At 27.2% G+C, this 18207-nt stretch overlaps 2 protein-coding genes across 2 annotated transcripts; one reads left to right on the forward strand and one right to left on the reverse strand.

Moving 5' to 3' along the window:
• Positions 1 to 567: 567 nt before the first annotated feature.
• On the reverse strand, positions 568 to 1909 carry LOC119688938 (60S ribosomal protein L13). The gene is made up of 4 exons (XM_038103617.1): positions 1821 to 1909; positions 1198 to 1454; positions 820 to 1125; positions 568 to 722 (listed from the first exon to the last, which is right to left on the reverse strand). The coding sequence occupies exons 2-4, from the start codon at positions 1438 to 1440 to the stop codon at positions 618 to 620; spliced, it is 654 nt and encodes a 217-aa protein (XP_037959545.1). The 5' UTR covers positions 1441 to 1454; positions 1821 to 1909; the 3' UTR covers positions 568 to 617.
• Positions 1910 to 4150: 2241 nt separating this feature from the next.
• On the forward strand, positions 4151 to 9807 carry LOC119688939. Its single transcript, XM_038103618.1, has 7 exons — positions 4151 to 5002; positions 5064 to 5388; positions 5448 to 5584; positions 5795 to 5944; positions 7442 to 7599; positions 7668 to 7873; positions 9432 to 9807. Exons 1-7 carry the CDS (start codon positions 4259 to 4261, stop codon positions 9761 to 9763), a joined length of 2052 nt encoding a protein of 683 aa, XP_037959546.1. The 5' UTR covers positions 4151 to 4258; the 3' UTR covers positions 9764 to 9807.
• Positions 9808 to 18207: the final 8400 nt, after the last annotated feature.

Consider the following 18207-nt stretch of genomic DNA (forward strand, 5'->3'; position numbering starts at 1 on the left):
AAACAAATACACAACTTTTCTATTCTAAAATAAATATATATGCATATATTCCTATTATTTTTATCGATGTCTGTACCCTGTTTACAGCCGTAAATTAGTGTTTCATTATTAACTATATAAAGTACTATAATATTAGAATACACGATTTACCAAACTTTGGCAGATAATAAATCATATATTATATGTCCAACAAGAATGCAAAACAGCTCTATATCAGTATATTAAATTATAAATATCTTATCAGATATGTATGTTTAAGATATAACTATTTCAGTTACACATTACACCAACACAATTAACTAACTAATATCTCACTATAAGTTACAACGTACTATCTTTCTTATTATTTAGAAACTTAAAACAATTTCTTAATTTAGAGGTTATTAGCATATAAGAAATACAAAACACAATCCTACCAACATACTTGCAATCCAAGCTGGTAATGTGTTTCAACTACAGAAAGCAAATTGCAAATGTTGCACTGCTGTTGTATTAATTTTCCGTTATGATGTTAAAAGTTGGTGATAAATTTATCTTCTCGTTAAAGAAAAAAATAAAAATTGCATATATAATTTACGTTAGCAAATATCTAATTTATTAAAAAAACGTAGTACAATTTACTTCTTAGATTTCTTCATATCTTTGCCAACATCATCTGGATTATCAGCATTTTCCTTAGCGCGTTTAGCACGAATACCAACCAAACGTGCATCAGAACGAGCCTGTAAGATAGAAGAAATATATATATTTATATATACAAAAAAAAAACGATTCACAACAGGAAGAAAATAAATCATAAATTATAGTTTGTTTACATACCTTACGAAGTGTGGCGAAAGCTTTGAATTTCTTTTCTTCTTTAGTGATTTCACGGAATTCAACGACTGGTTCATCTTGCTTAATTGGCATAACTGGACCCTTAAGTTGGGTTGCCAATTTACATTCTTCAAGTGTTGATTCACCTTTACGGATTTTCTTCTCATTAATTGGGAACAAAATCAACTTGCTGCGGTATTCCTTAAGACGATGTACATTACGTTGACGTGATTCTAATGATTTGTTCTTTCGTCTGCGATCGACAGCAATACCAATACTTTTGGCGAAACCATAGGTAAGACCAGCACCCTAAACAAATGTGTTTACAAATTGTGTAAAAATACATTATTTTATAATATAAAAAATTTAAAGAGTACTTACTTTAAGTTCTTCCAAAGTGAAACCACGTCCAGCACGCAATTTAGTGTGATAACGTATGGTTGGGCAACGTACAACTGGCTTCAATGGCCCAGCAGCTGGACGCGGGAAAACAGCTTTGGCTTTCTTAATGCGGTTTTGACGCCTACGCAATTTTCTTGCAGGTTGGTTAAACCATGTTTTAACATGTCGTTGCCACCACTTGTGGAAGTGGGCATTTGGAATCATATTATTTCCTTTACCCATCTTTGCTTATTAGTCTGAAACACAAACAAAATACATACGTTAGCTTTTTTTAAATTTCTTGATATTATTTAATTGAAAGAAAAACAAAACACAATCTTCTTCTAAGAAGTACAGTTAAAAAGCGTTTACAAATAATCATATCTAAGCAAATTGCAACAATCATAACCAATAAATAACAAGCGAAACGAAAACAGGCCCCGCACAACACCACGTGTGTCAATATATTATTTTATTTATATTTTCAACTTAAGCGTTAAAATCACGTATCTACTTTTCTTCAAAATATTGTTTTCAACAATATTATACTAAATTTTAGCAAACACACAATAAACTATTTATAAAATACTTAAAATATTTTACACAAAAATATCCGAACGAACCTTGTCTCACCAAAAACGAATCGAAAAGGAAAAGGGCAGCCAACTTTGAGATAATAAGAAAACTGCTGCTGTCAGTTTTGACGTATGAAGAGTCGCATTTCGATACATCGAAAATATTCCAAACTGTTGTGGTGTGTTCAGGCAATTATTGATTTGTTACAATAAATTGAACAATATTCCATATTTTCAAATATATACTTAAGTTATATTAAAGATTTATTATATTAAATAAAATGAATATTCATTTCAAGAATTCATTTTATATGCAAAGAAACTCATTACATACATATGCCAATATATATCTCTAACTATATTAGCATTGAGTACGTTCAATGCATAATTCTTCATTGTTATTGTAAAGAATATTTGATAATTTCATTCTTACAACATGATCGCTCGAATAAAACAACGTTTGGTGCTTAAGAACAACTTGACTTCACTGCTTAAATCAATAAACAGTTGACAACAATTTTAAAGAAATTTCTGGTTTAATTTTATAAAAATGTTTTATATATAAGTATAAAGTATAAGTATATGAGTATAATTCATAAACGAAGTAATATTAATTTTTTATAAATTTTATGATTATATAATATATATATAAGTATATATTTTTTGTTGTTCTTATTTTTATTTTATGTTATTAATGTTATTATTAGTTATTAGTTAAAATAAAACTTACTGAAAATTTGAAACAAATGTCCTTTTAAATTTTTTCCGTTTGGATTGTGATCGTTTAGTGTTCAAACTTTGTCTGAAGCCCCCTGTTGTCTTCTCAGAACCGACATACGAATCAATTTTTAGAAAAAAGTTTTTTATTTTTTTTCTGAGAAAGTAACTCAATTAAATTTTGCTCTTTATTTAATAATATTTACTGCCCGTGCTTACCAAAATCCAGCACTTTCTTTGGTTTCTAGTAATCATTGAATATTTGTTGATTTTGAATAATTTGTAATTTTTTTGTAAACCATCGCATGTTCTTTTACATAAGCAACAAACTGAGGCATTCATATTGCGAACATTTCACAAATATTATATACTAAGGTCGTGTGCGAGTTAGGCTAAGTTGCGTTCTAAATGAGGGAAATTCTAAGTTGTGTCGATAATGTATTGATGTGTCGATACGTGTTGATAAATGGCAAAATGTGTGCAGTGCAAAAAATCGCAAAAAATCTCCCATTTGGTTTAGCATCAACTTAGCCTAACTCGCACACGACCTAAATTATTTAAATTTTTTTGCGTTTTTCATGCTGAATTATTTTCTTTTACAATACAAAATTTATGTTAGCTGTTTACAATTAAGATGTTAACAAAGAAAAGCTCTACAACTAAAAATTTTTAACACATGAAAGCTTTTTCTCATCCCTTAAGTAGCTTATGCTAATATAAACAATCAAAATCTCAATGCTAGTAAGTAACTTACTAATTAAGTTTTGAAAACGTAGTATTAGTTTTTTGGTAAAGTTGTAAAATTGAGTTATCAAAGCAATAAGTTTCATTTTTGCTTATTTTATCATACAAAAAAGTAAGAAAGTGAAATAAAAAAATGAAAATTATAATTTAATTAAATGTTGTTTTTCTATTTAACTGTTGTTTACATTTTCTGCAACTGATTTTCAGCTGATGATCTACCAAATAACGAAAAATTATTAGACTTTATACCGTGGAAATTCGTTAACGAAAAACCTTCACAATTTCATAAATTCATAAATAAATATATAAAACTTTAATACTTTACTGAATTAACAAGTAAGTCTGAATAATTCGAATATGACTTTTTTACAGCACACTGATTTCAATCTAAACTTAATCATTATTTCTTACTTTATATATTAACAAGTTGTACACAAAAAATAAAAAATAAATTAGTTTAATAAAATTCGCACTGAATATTAAAACAGGTACAAGAATTTACTTAATTTACTTAAGTTTTACTACGAGTAGCTCGTGCCAAATTACGTTTTTTACACAGATTATCATGGAACAGTTTTGTGTAAAGTCTGGTGAGAACATCAGTGCCGAGCAAATAAACAATGTAAACATTTAAATGCAAACTAAAACAGCTGATTCACACATCAACACAAATTTCACTTGAAATAAAATGTACGAGTAAAGTCTGTGTAGCATTTTCAAATTTTGAAAGGGATCTCACGCTCTCTCAGATGGTCTCATTTACTCGAAAATTTGCTCGTAGAATGCACTTGTCTATGCACAGTGCAAAGTTAGAAAAAAGTTACAAAAGTAGCTCGACTTATGATTTCAATCAATGACATTTCTTTTGTAAAATACAACTCTGAATAATTTATCATCACCAGTGCATTGAACACACTTTGCTAGACATTTGTTGGTGTTATAAAAATATTAGTATTGTATATTTAGAAACAATAAATTAAAGCCTGTGAGTGATTAATATTTAGAATTTATATCTGGAATTTAACATGAGCGATCCGCTTCATGGAAGTTTGCTCTTAGATAGAGCTACATCAACGCATTTATCTGATCTAAAGTACGCTAAGCTGCATAGTCCAAAAATGAAGAGCGTATATTGGCGTTATTTTGGATTTCCAACTAATGAAAATGATCGTATCATTACCAAACAGAATGTCGTTTGTACATTGTGCCATAAGGTATTAACTAATCATGGTAACACTACAAATCTACGTGCTCATTTGCAGCATCGCCACAAGGAGCTATTTAGTAAAATTTGTGAAGAAAATGGAATTAAAGTGCCGCAACGTAAACCGCCACCTAAGTACCCAAGAAATTCGCAAACAACCAGTATGGCAAAATCTGAAACAGTGATTCATAGAATAAAAGAAGAATGTGTAATGGGTAACGAATCATCAAATAATAGTATGCCTGGTGATGAACAGTTACTTTACGAGGCAATGATACCAATGTCATATGACGATGCCATTATTACTAATGATCAATTCATGAAAGTTGAAGTGGGTCAAGGCAGCGATTTAAGCACTGTTGATACCGATATTGATATTGTCTGCCCACAAACAGTTTCAAGAAACTTTAATTGTATCGAAGAAGTTGATCCATTTTTGTTACAAGATACATTAGCTAATATGATTGTTTTGGATTTGCGTAACATTGATTCTCTATACGATCCAGGCATGTCAACGTTTATACGTCAAATTAGTGGCAATTTGGCTATACCAGCAGAGAAGCGGGTAATTTCATAATTATAATATTAAATAATAATTTTTCTATATAAATAATTATTTATTTTAGATTGCAACTTTAATACGTGAACAACATTATAATAAATTTACAACCTTATCTACTGAGTTAAAAACTCATTCACAGACCAAAGAATTTTCTTTTGGTTTGGAAATGTGGCGCAATGTTGAACATAAGCAGTTTTTAACTGTTTATTTCAACTATATAAGCGAAAAGCCAGTGTACTCTCTATTAAATGAGTTTTACGCCACATACGAAATCTCCAAATTTATGCATGTAGACGCTTTGTTTCAAGATTTTAATCTCAGTAATTGTTCCGCCGTTATAGTAAATTATGAGGAAGACGATCCCATTAAAGATTATTTGCGTGAACATAGTAAGTAACAAGTAAAATAAAAAAGAACATTAAAATACATACTTTAAATATTTATATAGATATACCAATATTACTTTCTTTTGATGTTGTCTCCGACAAGTGTTTAAATCATGTATTAACATTACCAGAAGTGTTGCCTATTATGGAAGAGCTGAGAGATATAATAGATCGCTATTCATCTGAAATTTGTTCAAAGGTAGTTAAGAATATAAAAATATTTTGCTTACCAAGCTATCTTTTCTGTTGCAGCACATTTCATATCCCACATACAACTATTTGTTTACTAAATAGTATTATCCTCTTATTGCCTTCATATCACATTAAGCTATTATCATAATACTTTTTTTTTTCAATGTAATCCACTTTTCATAGTACGAATTTGAAGTAATTTGTCTTATAATTTTAGGATGTTGAGATACCAATGATTAATCCAGATTTTCCCTGGACGTTTTATGAACTTTTAAAATTCTTCACAGAACAAGTTGTGTGGCCAGATGAGATGGACTCTATAGTTAGTTCTGTTAAAGAGATAATGGAAAGCATAAATGGATTGCTTGTAAGTATATTATAAACTTGTATTAAGTTAACCCTTTAAAGTCCCACAAGGACTTCACAAACAGGTCCTAACGGGTTACAACAGTCGGCAAGTCTCCTTTTTAAAATCATAAGTTCTTTGTAGTTTATCAATACTATCAAAGCCTAGAAAGTGTAAAATTAAATGTTCTTATTAGTTTATTTTTAATACAAATTTCATAGTTTCCATTTGGTTGTATACTTCTTTTGTTGTTAGTACTCACCCATTTTCTCTTTGAACGAATAATATTGTATCGATAGCAATTTATTAAATCAATCAATAATAAATAAGTTTGCAACTTCAAACAATAGAAAAACTTTTGTTAATAGACTTTGACAAATATTTTCCGTTAGAGAGAGAAATAAAATAAAAACGATACATTTACATTTCTTCTATAATATTTTTTTAGCAAAAAGATAAGACAAAGAATTATTGAATCAGCAGTTGTTGTAAACATTAACAACTATCCTCCATCCTGCTGTTACTTCTCACTAATTATATTCATTGTGTACCTCAATCAAAAATCAATCTTTCTTGCAGTAACTCTATTAATCACCAACCTTACAAGAATGTTTTTATTGTTGAGAAACTGGTCAAACTTTCTCAATTAACTAGAAAGCCATTTTAATTGCACATTTCTTAGAATTTGCGGAAAAAAATTACGGGTTTTATAATTAGATGAATGTGTTGATGAACACAAGTACTTGGCTGATTTTTATGTTAGAGATATTGTGAAGTCAGTTAAAAATTCATATCTGCACAATCATGAGATCATGGTATAATCCTGAGCAGTTTCATAACAGGTATTCCTGTATTTCGTTCTCAGTAGCCCGCAAGCTCGATCTATAGAAATTGCGTTTGTACACTCCAGTCTAATTAAATATCATGCACTGTTTTGTGAGAACCGACACTATTATTGACAATACTATTTGTATAGGCTTGTAGACACTCTATATTATAAATATAGATTGAGTCTTAAATTCTAGATTAATTAAATTAAATTTATGCTTTGATTGAGTATAAAATGATTGCAAATTTGTGCTCTTCTGTAGTTGGCAAAAACGAAAATTGAATAAGTAGGTTCAGTTTAAGCAAAGAATCTAGAATATCATTGTCAATCATTGGAAATGGATGATTCCAAGAACGGCAGGGACTACGTCCCGAAGCTGCTTGTCGATCTAGATGATCAAGTACCGTTTAATATCTCCCTAAGGGATCACCTAAGCTGATCCCGACGGGTAACGACAACAACAACAACAACAACATTGAAATGTTTATATATGAAAAATAACTGTTTAAGATATTTACACTGTCTTCAGTAATTCATTTTGTTTATTATATGTTGTTGTTTTTGCTGTCATAGCAGCAAAGTTACAAATAAAATGTATGCCTAATATATATACCTAATGATTTGTTTACATTAACATTACAACCAACAGAAATTAAAAGTTTTTATTTTTATTCATTTTTAAAAACTAGGTTAGTTTGGATACTCTCAAAGGTGAAGAGATCCCACACAGCAGTATGCTTTCTCCAATAACATTGAAAATTATTAACAAGAGATTTACAATTGCCGAAAAGGACACTCCACTGACGAAGTGCTTAAAAAGTGCAATAAAAGGCGAGCTGGAAAAGTTGTAAGTAATTTTTTTTATAATAAATATTTTTATTTATAATAAAATTTTATTTTTTCTTTATTCTTCAGAGTGATACATGACAACCATTTAACACTATCCGCTTTATTAGATCCAAGATTCCATCGTCTCATCAACTTAACTAATTTGCCACATGTTGTTGAAATTTTAAAGAAGAAATTAGCTATTATCAATGAATGTGAAGTCAAGGATACACCGGGTGTAGTTAATAGCTTTATAAAGCCTTTTACACAAACCGGTACAACAAAGAAATCAAGTTAGTTTTTTTTTATTTTGTTTTATACGAAAATACATATGTATATAGACTCGAATATATATATATTAGTGCTTCAGCCTATTCTACTATTGCAAACACGAAACAGTTCCACTATGCTGGTATATTGTATACCATTTTTTTTTTTGTTTTACACCTAAACATTTTTTTTTGTTTTATACAAATAATTTTTTTTTTTATATATTTTATTTAACATAATAAACATTTGGTTTTTGGTACTTTGTACAATTGTAGCTAGTTAGTGAACATAACATAGTAACAATCACTTATATTTAAATTTATTTAAAAAACGTTTGGAAATAGCTACTGATACTTGATTAACAGAGCAATTCTGGCAAAGATCGTTAAAAGTTTTTCGCAAGCCCTTGTGGCACATAAGTCTTTCAAAAAAAGTTTTGTCATTCGTGGTAAAAAGCTGTTTTGTGTTATTTGTTTTGTGCTAAAATCAAAACAAGCTGCTATCGCTACTTTATCATCTGTTTCTACTTGTTTCATTTAGGCAGTTTCGCTCATTAAGGGTAATGCGGCTAATTTTCCATACAAAGAGCTTTTATATAAATGAGCTCATTAAAAATAAATCAGTTCATTTAAGGCAAAAATGTCGAATGCAATCTTTAAAAATAAATTCCCCATAAAGGAAATTATCAAAATTTGAAATATTTGTCATATATTTTATTTAAAATCTAAACAAAAGAGCTGTTCCATATGCATAAGTCAGTTTCAACTGCAGTGCAAACATTAGATAAATAAACAATTTTATTTAAATACGAATGATATGGAAAGCCACAAATTATATGTTTAATAATTTTTATTTATATATAAATAATTATTTACTGAATTTAACTTAACTCATGTGATAAAATAAATGGCAACAGCTATTCCTTCCTTAAGCACAGCAGTGGCAAAGAAAATTAATTAATTTTATATTTATAGTTTAAATATATATAAATAAATATATTAATGGTCAATAATTATTAAAATTTATATATATAAAAAAATATATAATTTTTATACTGCTACGTTTGCGTCGTATTGAAAATGAAGTTAGAAATAATTGTTCCACTTTCACAAAATTTAATTAATTAAAAATTTTTATTTTAATTTTTATGCATTTTATTTTATATAAAGAAATCTTAGCTTATAACCGAACGATGTGCACAGTAGCACATTTCATCTTTTAAAAGACAGCAAAGGGCTATTAAGACAGATGCCAGAATACGAAACATCTGCATATTTTTGACTGTGATGAGCTGACAGATAGTTTCCAGGATTGCCATGTTAGTCATATGGCTGTTTTTGTCTTGACGTATTTTCGTGTTTTATTTAAATTTCCTAAATTTGAGATTTCTGCTTTACAATGCATTTTAGGTCTTCACTTAAGGTTAGCTGTTGTATCGAAACGGTGTTTTAAACAAATAATAATTCAAATAGTTTAAATAATATTCAAAGCTCTAATATATATATATATATCGATATATACTTATAGAAATATTAAGACTTTTAATTTTATATAATAATATAATTTTTAAATTTTTAACAGATTTAGAACTGTTCTTTGATATATCGGACAATGTACCAAAATTCGACAGTGAACAAAATATAGACTGTATTGAGCGTGAATTAAAAAGATACAGGAATGAAGTTTATGTTAGCTTAGATGGTTCACCTTACCAGTGGTGGAATCAATTTGGAAAGGCTTATGGCAATCTGCAGAAAATTGCAAAGATCTATCAATGCGTGCCTTGTATCATAAACATGAACTTCAAGAAACCAATCTATCAACAGATTGCGGATCATAATAAGCGTTTTATGTTGACCAGCAGTTGTTTGGACGCAATTCTTTTTTTACATCATCATAATGGTAACATCTAACCCGTAAAATTCTATCGTACATTTAATAAACAAAAATAAATTTCAAATTCATAATTTTATATAATTGTATTTGAAACATAAGTAATTTATATTTAAAACTTGTATTTAAAACTTATTTGTTGTAACTATTCTGCTTGACATCATGCGATTGTTGCACACGGAATTTATTATTAAATCTATAATAAATATATATAAACTTATGGTATATATTCAATAAGTTAACTTTAATCTGGAATTAGTATTAGGGGAAAATTAAATATAAATATTTTTTTAAATACATTATATTAAAAGTAATTTCACAGTGATATTTGTGTAATGTTTAAATTATAGTAGAGTATTTATTATTTTTATAATATTAACAGTAAATATATCTTTTTCAATTTTTCAATTACACTTTACTTAAGGTTTATTAAATATCTTATTACTATGAACTATAAATATTTAATACATTGAATAAGTAATTAAACAAAGAAACATAGGTGCAATTACGATTTCCTGATATCTCTAAAATAAAGCTACATTGACAGATAGCTAAAAAATTGTTTGAAATATATTTCTTTACTAAAATCTGTTGTCCAATGGATGTGCCCGGGAAATCGGAATCGTTTTACATATTTCTTTAATTTTTTTTTTGTTTTACTTTATTTTTAATTTTTTTTTTTTTGTTAAAAATTTGACTAATAAAACGAAGTAACAAAATATAATGAAAATACCTTATACGCATGAGCATTGACTTTCAAATTGGTTAAGTGGTAAAATTGTAATATAATATATATTTTTTATGTTTTTTAAATTATTCACATTAATTGTAAATTATTGAAATTAATTTTATGTGAAAGATAAATAATTTTTAAATCATATATTTTTTTATTTTCGCGAAATATAAAAAGCATTTAATTGTAATATGCTTGTATAATATTTGTAAATCGCTTTTATTTATATTAAATTATTTATTTCTTTATACATATACGCAGAGTTACATATATATATATATATGCAGAGTTACTATATAAACAAATTGTTTGTGTTGGAAATGCTTAAAATATTTTTTCAACAACATACAGTTAAAAGTACATATGCCTATTTGTTTAGTTAAGTAATAAATGTAAAATAATATATCATATGTCGTTCGATTCCGTTCACCTCTGACTAACTGAAGTGACTGGATTTCTTCGCTGTGATCCAGTGTTACTTCTAATACGACCGACATACGTCTTCGTCCCTCCTTCATACCAACAAATTCTTCATTTTTCCTCTACCCTCGCTCAATCATATCCTAACGCATTAATGCATATTATTATTCCTTTTTCCCCTGCTATATATAAAAATCCACGGGTAACAACAACAACAACATATTCGGTATAATATGTTTCTCTATTAGCCGCTTGAGGAGTATAATTTATTATTCTTTATAATACGAGTATATTATAATATATTATTATAATATATATTATATATAATATAATATATATAATATAATATAATATAATATATATAAGTAAATAAATGTTATTATATATAAGATTATATAATTATGTATAAGTTTATATAATTATATATAAGATTATATAATTATATATAAGATTATATAATTATAAATAAGTTTATATAATTATATATATATTATATATAAAGATATGAGTATATATATATGAATACATAAAGTAGTCTCTCTGTATTACGAAAAATATAATATAAAGAGCTTTTGTTATTTCAAATAAATTTTATATGCGACATACAGAGAGGACATATTCCATAACTTACAAATAGTTGATCGTTCATTCAACTATATAATCGTATTTATATAAACGTAATTTTATTTATATAAATCTTTATTTATATAAGTAGCCCTTATCTACTTGTTCAATCTTAAATAACACACAACTTTTTAAATTAGTTTTAAAAATATAATATTATAACCGATATTTCGACTATAGTCTATGTTGTTGTAACCCTTGCTGAAGTTCCTTTGGGAGGTGTTGAACGACACTTGGTCGTCGCTGGCAACGAATAGCTACGGGACCGGCCGTTGTTGGAACCGCTATAATCTAGTTATCTTCAGCGTATTAGATAATAATATAGCAACAAATTAAATACACAGGACAAATAAATAATTATTGCAATATTTAAATTTTTAAAAATACTATATTATATCAATACCCGGAGATGGCTATAGGTTATAATCAAAACATCGGTGTATTAGACCGCACAAAAATATATATATATAATAAATATATTTTGTATACATTAATATATATATATATATATTATATATATATATATATATATATATATATTATAATTGATAATGCATATAATATATATATATATATATATATATATATATATATATATAATATATAATGTATACTATATATATATATATATATATATATATATAATATATATATATATATATATATATATATATATATATATATATATAATATATATATATATATATATATATATATATTTATTTTTATTATATAATAGCGTCTGTATAAAATATATATATATATAAATGTATATATATATATATATATAAATGTATATATACATAAAGATGTAATAAATAAATACGTATATATGAATATATATGTCGTATTTTTACATTTTAGTACACATTTATGTATTAAATATTAAAAATATATTTATTTGTAAAATATTTCTTATTGTCATATAAGTTAATATGTTATTAATATTTTTATTTAAATACATTTTTTCTTAATAATATGCATATGTTATTATTAACTCATGTATTTAAATACAAATATTATATATTAAATAAAAAAATTAATTGTTTAAAATTTTATGTAATACAAAATTAATTAAACAAGACAGTATTGCAATTTAATTAATTTTCTGTAATTAATACAGAAAATATGGCATATTCATAAAATTGTTTCAAATTATCATATCATATAAACTTTCTTTTAATTATATATTAATTATAAATTCTTTAAAAATGCTTAATATATTTTATTAAAATGTTGCTTCTATATAATCGGAAGTTGTATTGATTATAGAATCTGTTTTAAAAACAATTAATAAATATGTTTTTTAATTAATTTCATAATTTATATTAATTGCAAGCATTTTTAGTTCTATTAAAACAATTTAATGTTTTCAATAAAAAAAAAATTAATTCAATTATATTTGATTTTAAATAGAAATATTAAATGTTAAACTGAATAATATTTATTATAATATATTTATTGTATTTTAAACTTATCTATAGATTTGTAAATATTTCAGTCGAGTAGTATAATGTTAAAAAATTTTGAAATCTGTTTATGACAAAAAAACCTCATATAATAATAATATAAATACCTTAAGTTTAAGTAATAAACACTTCAAAGTGATTTTGAATTTCAATATAAAACAAAAATTTATATATTGAGGATGTCTTCGGGTCTGAATAAAAAATAAATAAAAATTTGTAAAGCATTGCGCTATCAATATAAAAAAAAATATTTAAATTTAAATAAAACATTTAAATGTGTTTTTATTATTTTTATTCTATAATAAAATAATTATCGATAATAGTCAGTCTAAACTGATATTTAGTTAAAACAATATAAATAATATATAATTAATATTTCTTAGTTAATTTCATTTAAAACATTTTCAATTTAAAAAGTTAAAAATGATATTTTTGGCTAAATGGCCATAGAAGACATCTTCAGTGTTTGAAATTTTAAAAATAAATTATTTTTTGATGGAAACAAAAAATATATGTGTGTAGTATGTAAAACTCTATGTATATAATACTTCAATACAGAAATGCATATATCATTTTAACTGGATAAATATAAATAGAAATTTATTTGAAAATATACATTTATTTATTTTATTCATTTAAGATTTGCCTTCAAAGTATACGTACATACCCAATGTACATTACGGTATGTTCACCTTAGATGAGGTTAGGTTCACCTAACATCTAACAGTTGTCGGTACTTCCACTCGAAGGCATATATCGCCCATTGTAATGCCCTTAAAAATTTTGTCGGGGGAGGCGAGTTACTAACCTTTGTTATACTTGTTAAACCATTTGGTTTCCCAGATAAAGTTGAGGAGATTCTATAACTTTGCTTTCATTACCTCTTTCAAGCCAGTGAAAAAACGATCCCCAAGACATTGAAGTCGACTTGTCTGTAGTCCTGGACAGAGACACAGGAAGTAGTTGATAGATTCTACTTCCTCTTCAGCTTGGCAACTTCTGCATAATCCAATTGTTGGTACTCGCCACCGTAGAAGCATAGACGTAATGGCACAGTGCGCTATTAGTACTCCAGTAAGTACACGAATTGCAGATTCGATAATGCCTAAAAGGCTTTTCGTTTTATTTTTGTCCGAACTAGGCCATAAGGTTCTGTAAGCGACCTCACAGTCTTCACGGTTAGCCCACAATATGTTCACCTTTGTGTCGTCCTGAATATGAATCGAGTTCGTCAAAACTACAAATGGTGCGTTAAAATTTTTAGGTGTCGCTTCAAACACAACCCGAGTTCGCAAGGATTTCAAATGACAAGTTCATCTTGTCTTGTCGAGTATCAAACTCGAGTCAAGTTCACGAAAACTGCAAATGACAAGCATTCGTTTTTATTCAAGTTAAACTAAAGTTGAGTAGCTTTTTTATTAATGCCTCAAACTCGAGTTGAGTTCACTTTTGAGTCTCTTCGTGAACTAGAGTGAGATTCTTCCAAACTTCCAACGGCGAGTTCGTTCTTTTTGATATCGCCACGATTTGATATTAGAACCAGAACCAAGTTTCTTCACATCGCCTTAAACTCGAGTTGAGTTCACTTTTGAGTATCTCCGTGAACTAGAGTGAGATTCGTCCAAACTTCCAACGGCGAGTTCATACTTTTTGGTATCGCCACGATTTGATATTAGAACCAGAATCAAGTTTCTTGACATAGATGACAGTTACGGCCGTAATGTCAGTTCGTACCTTGGATTATTTGACCGAAGCCTAAGAGGGGCTAGAAGTGGGTGTTTTCGGCATCTGTGGGGTGCCTTTATGAAAGAGGACATTGACTTTAGCACCTAAGGTTTCGGACTTCAGGTTATGGGGAACGTGGGTGCAATAAAATCCATTTTATTGCGTAGTGATAAAGAATTCGTCGCACATCGAGCATGGGTTGGCCTGTTAGTGGCTTCGGTATTAATGATTTGGAAAGGTGTTGGCGGTGTTTGCTACCAAAAGAAAAGCAATCACAGTTTTGGTGGTCTTCCAAAAGAAAAGAATTAGCACACTAGAAGGTGCCTGATACCTTCCTTTTTTTTTATGAAGAATAGGAAAATCTTAAATTATATTAAGACAAGTTTAAATAGTGAAATAAGTACGTTTTCATTTATTTTTTATTTATTTTTATTTTATTATTATTATTTATTATTATTTTAATTAACATAAACATTTCAAATAAATCCCAAATAAGACAGACCCAGTTATAACATGCAACACGTTCCATAAAAATCAAAATAAAGGATCATACTAAAAAACTTCAAAATATATTATATTTCGCTGCGATGGATCCTTAAAGAAAGCTGGGATCGCTACTTAGGTACTGCACGCCAAATGGAATGGGAAATAGAAATGAACAAAGTAAACCAAAATATCTCAACACCACTGAAACCGAATTTATGTGCGCTGCATAAAAAGCTCGACTGTTTAATATAATAGGCGACTGGCTGTCTTTAGACTGGCTCGTTCTATATTCGATGTGAAAAGTTCAAATAATGTATACTTAAAGTAAAATATCTATGTCTACTTAAAGTGTTGAGATATCTAAATTAATCATATATCAAAAACTGACAATCAATATAAATGACAAACTTTGATTTTAAATATAAATAAATAACTTCCTTATAACAGTTTCTTTTAACTATAGACCATTCACTTAGTCAAAGGTGATTAATTGCATATCCAGTCGTAATTATCATTCTTCTATTTCTTCACTAAGAACCCAACATCTTACCAGAGTATTTCGACAATTTTTTTTTATTATATGCTCGGCTATATATACATATTATATAAAAATTATCGTTATTATCGTTCTTCTATTTCTTCACTCTTAGAGTATCATACCAGATTATTTCGACAATTTTTTTTTCATTATATGCTGGCTTATATATAAATATATATATAAATATTGTAAATAAATATATATATAAATATTATGTATAAATATTATATAAAGCGGTTTTTCGAAACGTAGCGAACTACAACAACAAAAATTATTTTTATATTATTTTATTTAATTGAATTTTTGGCTGACCATACTGTTTCTGTTTCGAGTATTGACAAATACCCATCATCAGTGGTCTTGGAAATAGCTCTTACATTAAATTATTTCTAAAAAAATTTTTTGAGAGTGCAAGTACCAGATATCGAACCTCGTTCCCTGCCAAATTTGAAGCTCAGAGTCAGTATTTATAAGCCAACTGACCCAAAGCCGCAATTGACTTTTTATGTTCGCAATTTTTTTTCGATTTCATATATTTCTCCACTAAGCGACTGTGGTTCTTTTATACCAGCAATATTAAGGTTTCTATTTAAGTTAGGTCTTAACGCAACACTTTCCAAAGGTATGATAGTTAATGTGAAATCGTTCAAAGTATATACTAAAAGGTTTTGTCTTCGTTCCTACAGCGATAAAATCAGCTGACGAATTAATGGATGAACAAGCAGAATTAAAACAAAGTGCTAACGTACTAGAAAAGTTAAATTGGTGATGTTTAAAGAGGAATTTATAACATATACAAATGCTAATGTTCGGTTTGAAAGTTATATCCAGACAATACAATATGTAATTTTATAAAATCCAATTTTTAATGGAAAAGTAGTGAGCATGCATTGCTGCTTTTAGGTACAGACTGCATAATTCCATTTAACTGTAATCAATTCTTTGTTTTTATTATTTAACTAGACCTTCTGAGAATATACTTCTAGTATATATGCATTTATACAGTATATATTAAGATTTTCTATATAATAAACCTGTTCGTTCAATATTTATAAATTAAATAGCTATATTATGAATCATATTACATGTTCATGTTCTTACTTTTTATAATTCTCATTTAGTTTGAAAGTATTTAATTATAAGTTGGAAAAAAAAACTATTGTTAATTTAATGAATTTATATTTATATAAAATATGAAATAGATTGTATATGAGTTTCTTTTGTTTACTAAATGATGAATGATTCAGAAACTTAAAATAAAAAAATAAATATATTAAAATTGGATTTTATATACTACATGTTTGACGTGTCGCCACTGAGAATCAAGTGTTTGTTTAGTTTGTTTAGTTTGTTTTTTCTATTACCGCACTTTATTCATTTAAAAATAACGTAGTTATGCAATTATCCGCTAAAACCTGTGGATCTGTAAATATAATTAAAATACAAAAGAAAAGCGCAAAATGAAGACATCTATTAAGACAGCCTGTTTCTTAAGATTAGCATGCTATAAGCTTAGGTAAAAATTTTGTTTGATTGATAAATATTATTGACCTTTAAACTTAATTGGATGAATCTGTCCGTCCGCAAGGATGGCTGGATATTTCTTTTGGACAAATCAATTTCATTTAAATAATTTTTAATAGAATGCACCTTAATGACACAGAATTATAAATTAGCATATTTCATTCTTAACAATTTAAACTCGTAATGTTAACGTAAAAAATATTTTGAGTAAAAAGTAATAGAATTTATTCTTCTTCTTAATCCCTTTATCTCCTTGTGAAGCATAGGGCCTCTAGAATTAATGGAATCTATTTTCAAACGAAAATTCTTATTTTAACATTTTTAAGTTTGTTTTTTGGTTTGTTTTGTATTATTTGTATGGATTTTGTATGAAAAATGACACTTATTGCTGCATGTCTGCTGGATTCAGTGCAATAGTCTAAACCGTCAACTACTGCTAACCGTGAATTATAACAAAAGTTTTTGAATTTTTTATCTTACGTATAATAACTCTACGGTTTTTTTTTTGTAGTCTTTAAACAAAATAGAGCATGTAAGTAAATAATATTATTTTTATTATCAATTAGATATAAATAGTTGATTGGCATTAATTTTAATTATATTCAAATAGCAACTGAGTCCACAAGCCCCTGAAAAGCACGTTTCAAACGCAAACAAACAAATTTTAGAAATGATAAAAACTAAACGGTCAATACTGTATATAATCTATAGTTTATATTACATATATTTTAATGTTTTTAAATTTATCCTTCCTTTTTTTCTAATTTTATTTCGCTCTTGACATAGTGTAACCACTTAATTGTTATAACGCAACTATTATATAACGGAACTATTGAGTTCCGCTAATCGTTAAGTATAAACATAGTATTGCGGATAAAACTAATTGCCTCGATAAAAAACTGGTGTTATGTATTATTAGTATATTTATATCTTGTGAACCTCAAA

Source organism: Teleopsis dalmanni, chromosome X, assembly GCF_002237135.1.
Source record: "Teleopsis dalmanni isolate 2A chromosome X, ASM223713v2, whole genome shotgun sequence".
NCBI lineage: Eukaryota > Metazoa > Arthropoda > Insecta > Diptera > Diopsidae > Teleopsis > Teleopsis dalmanni.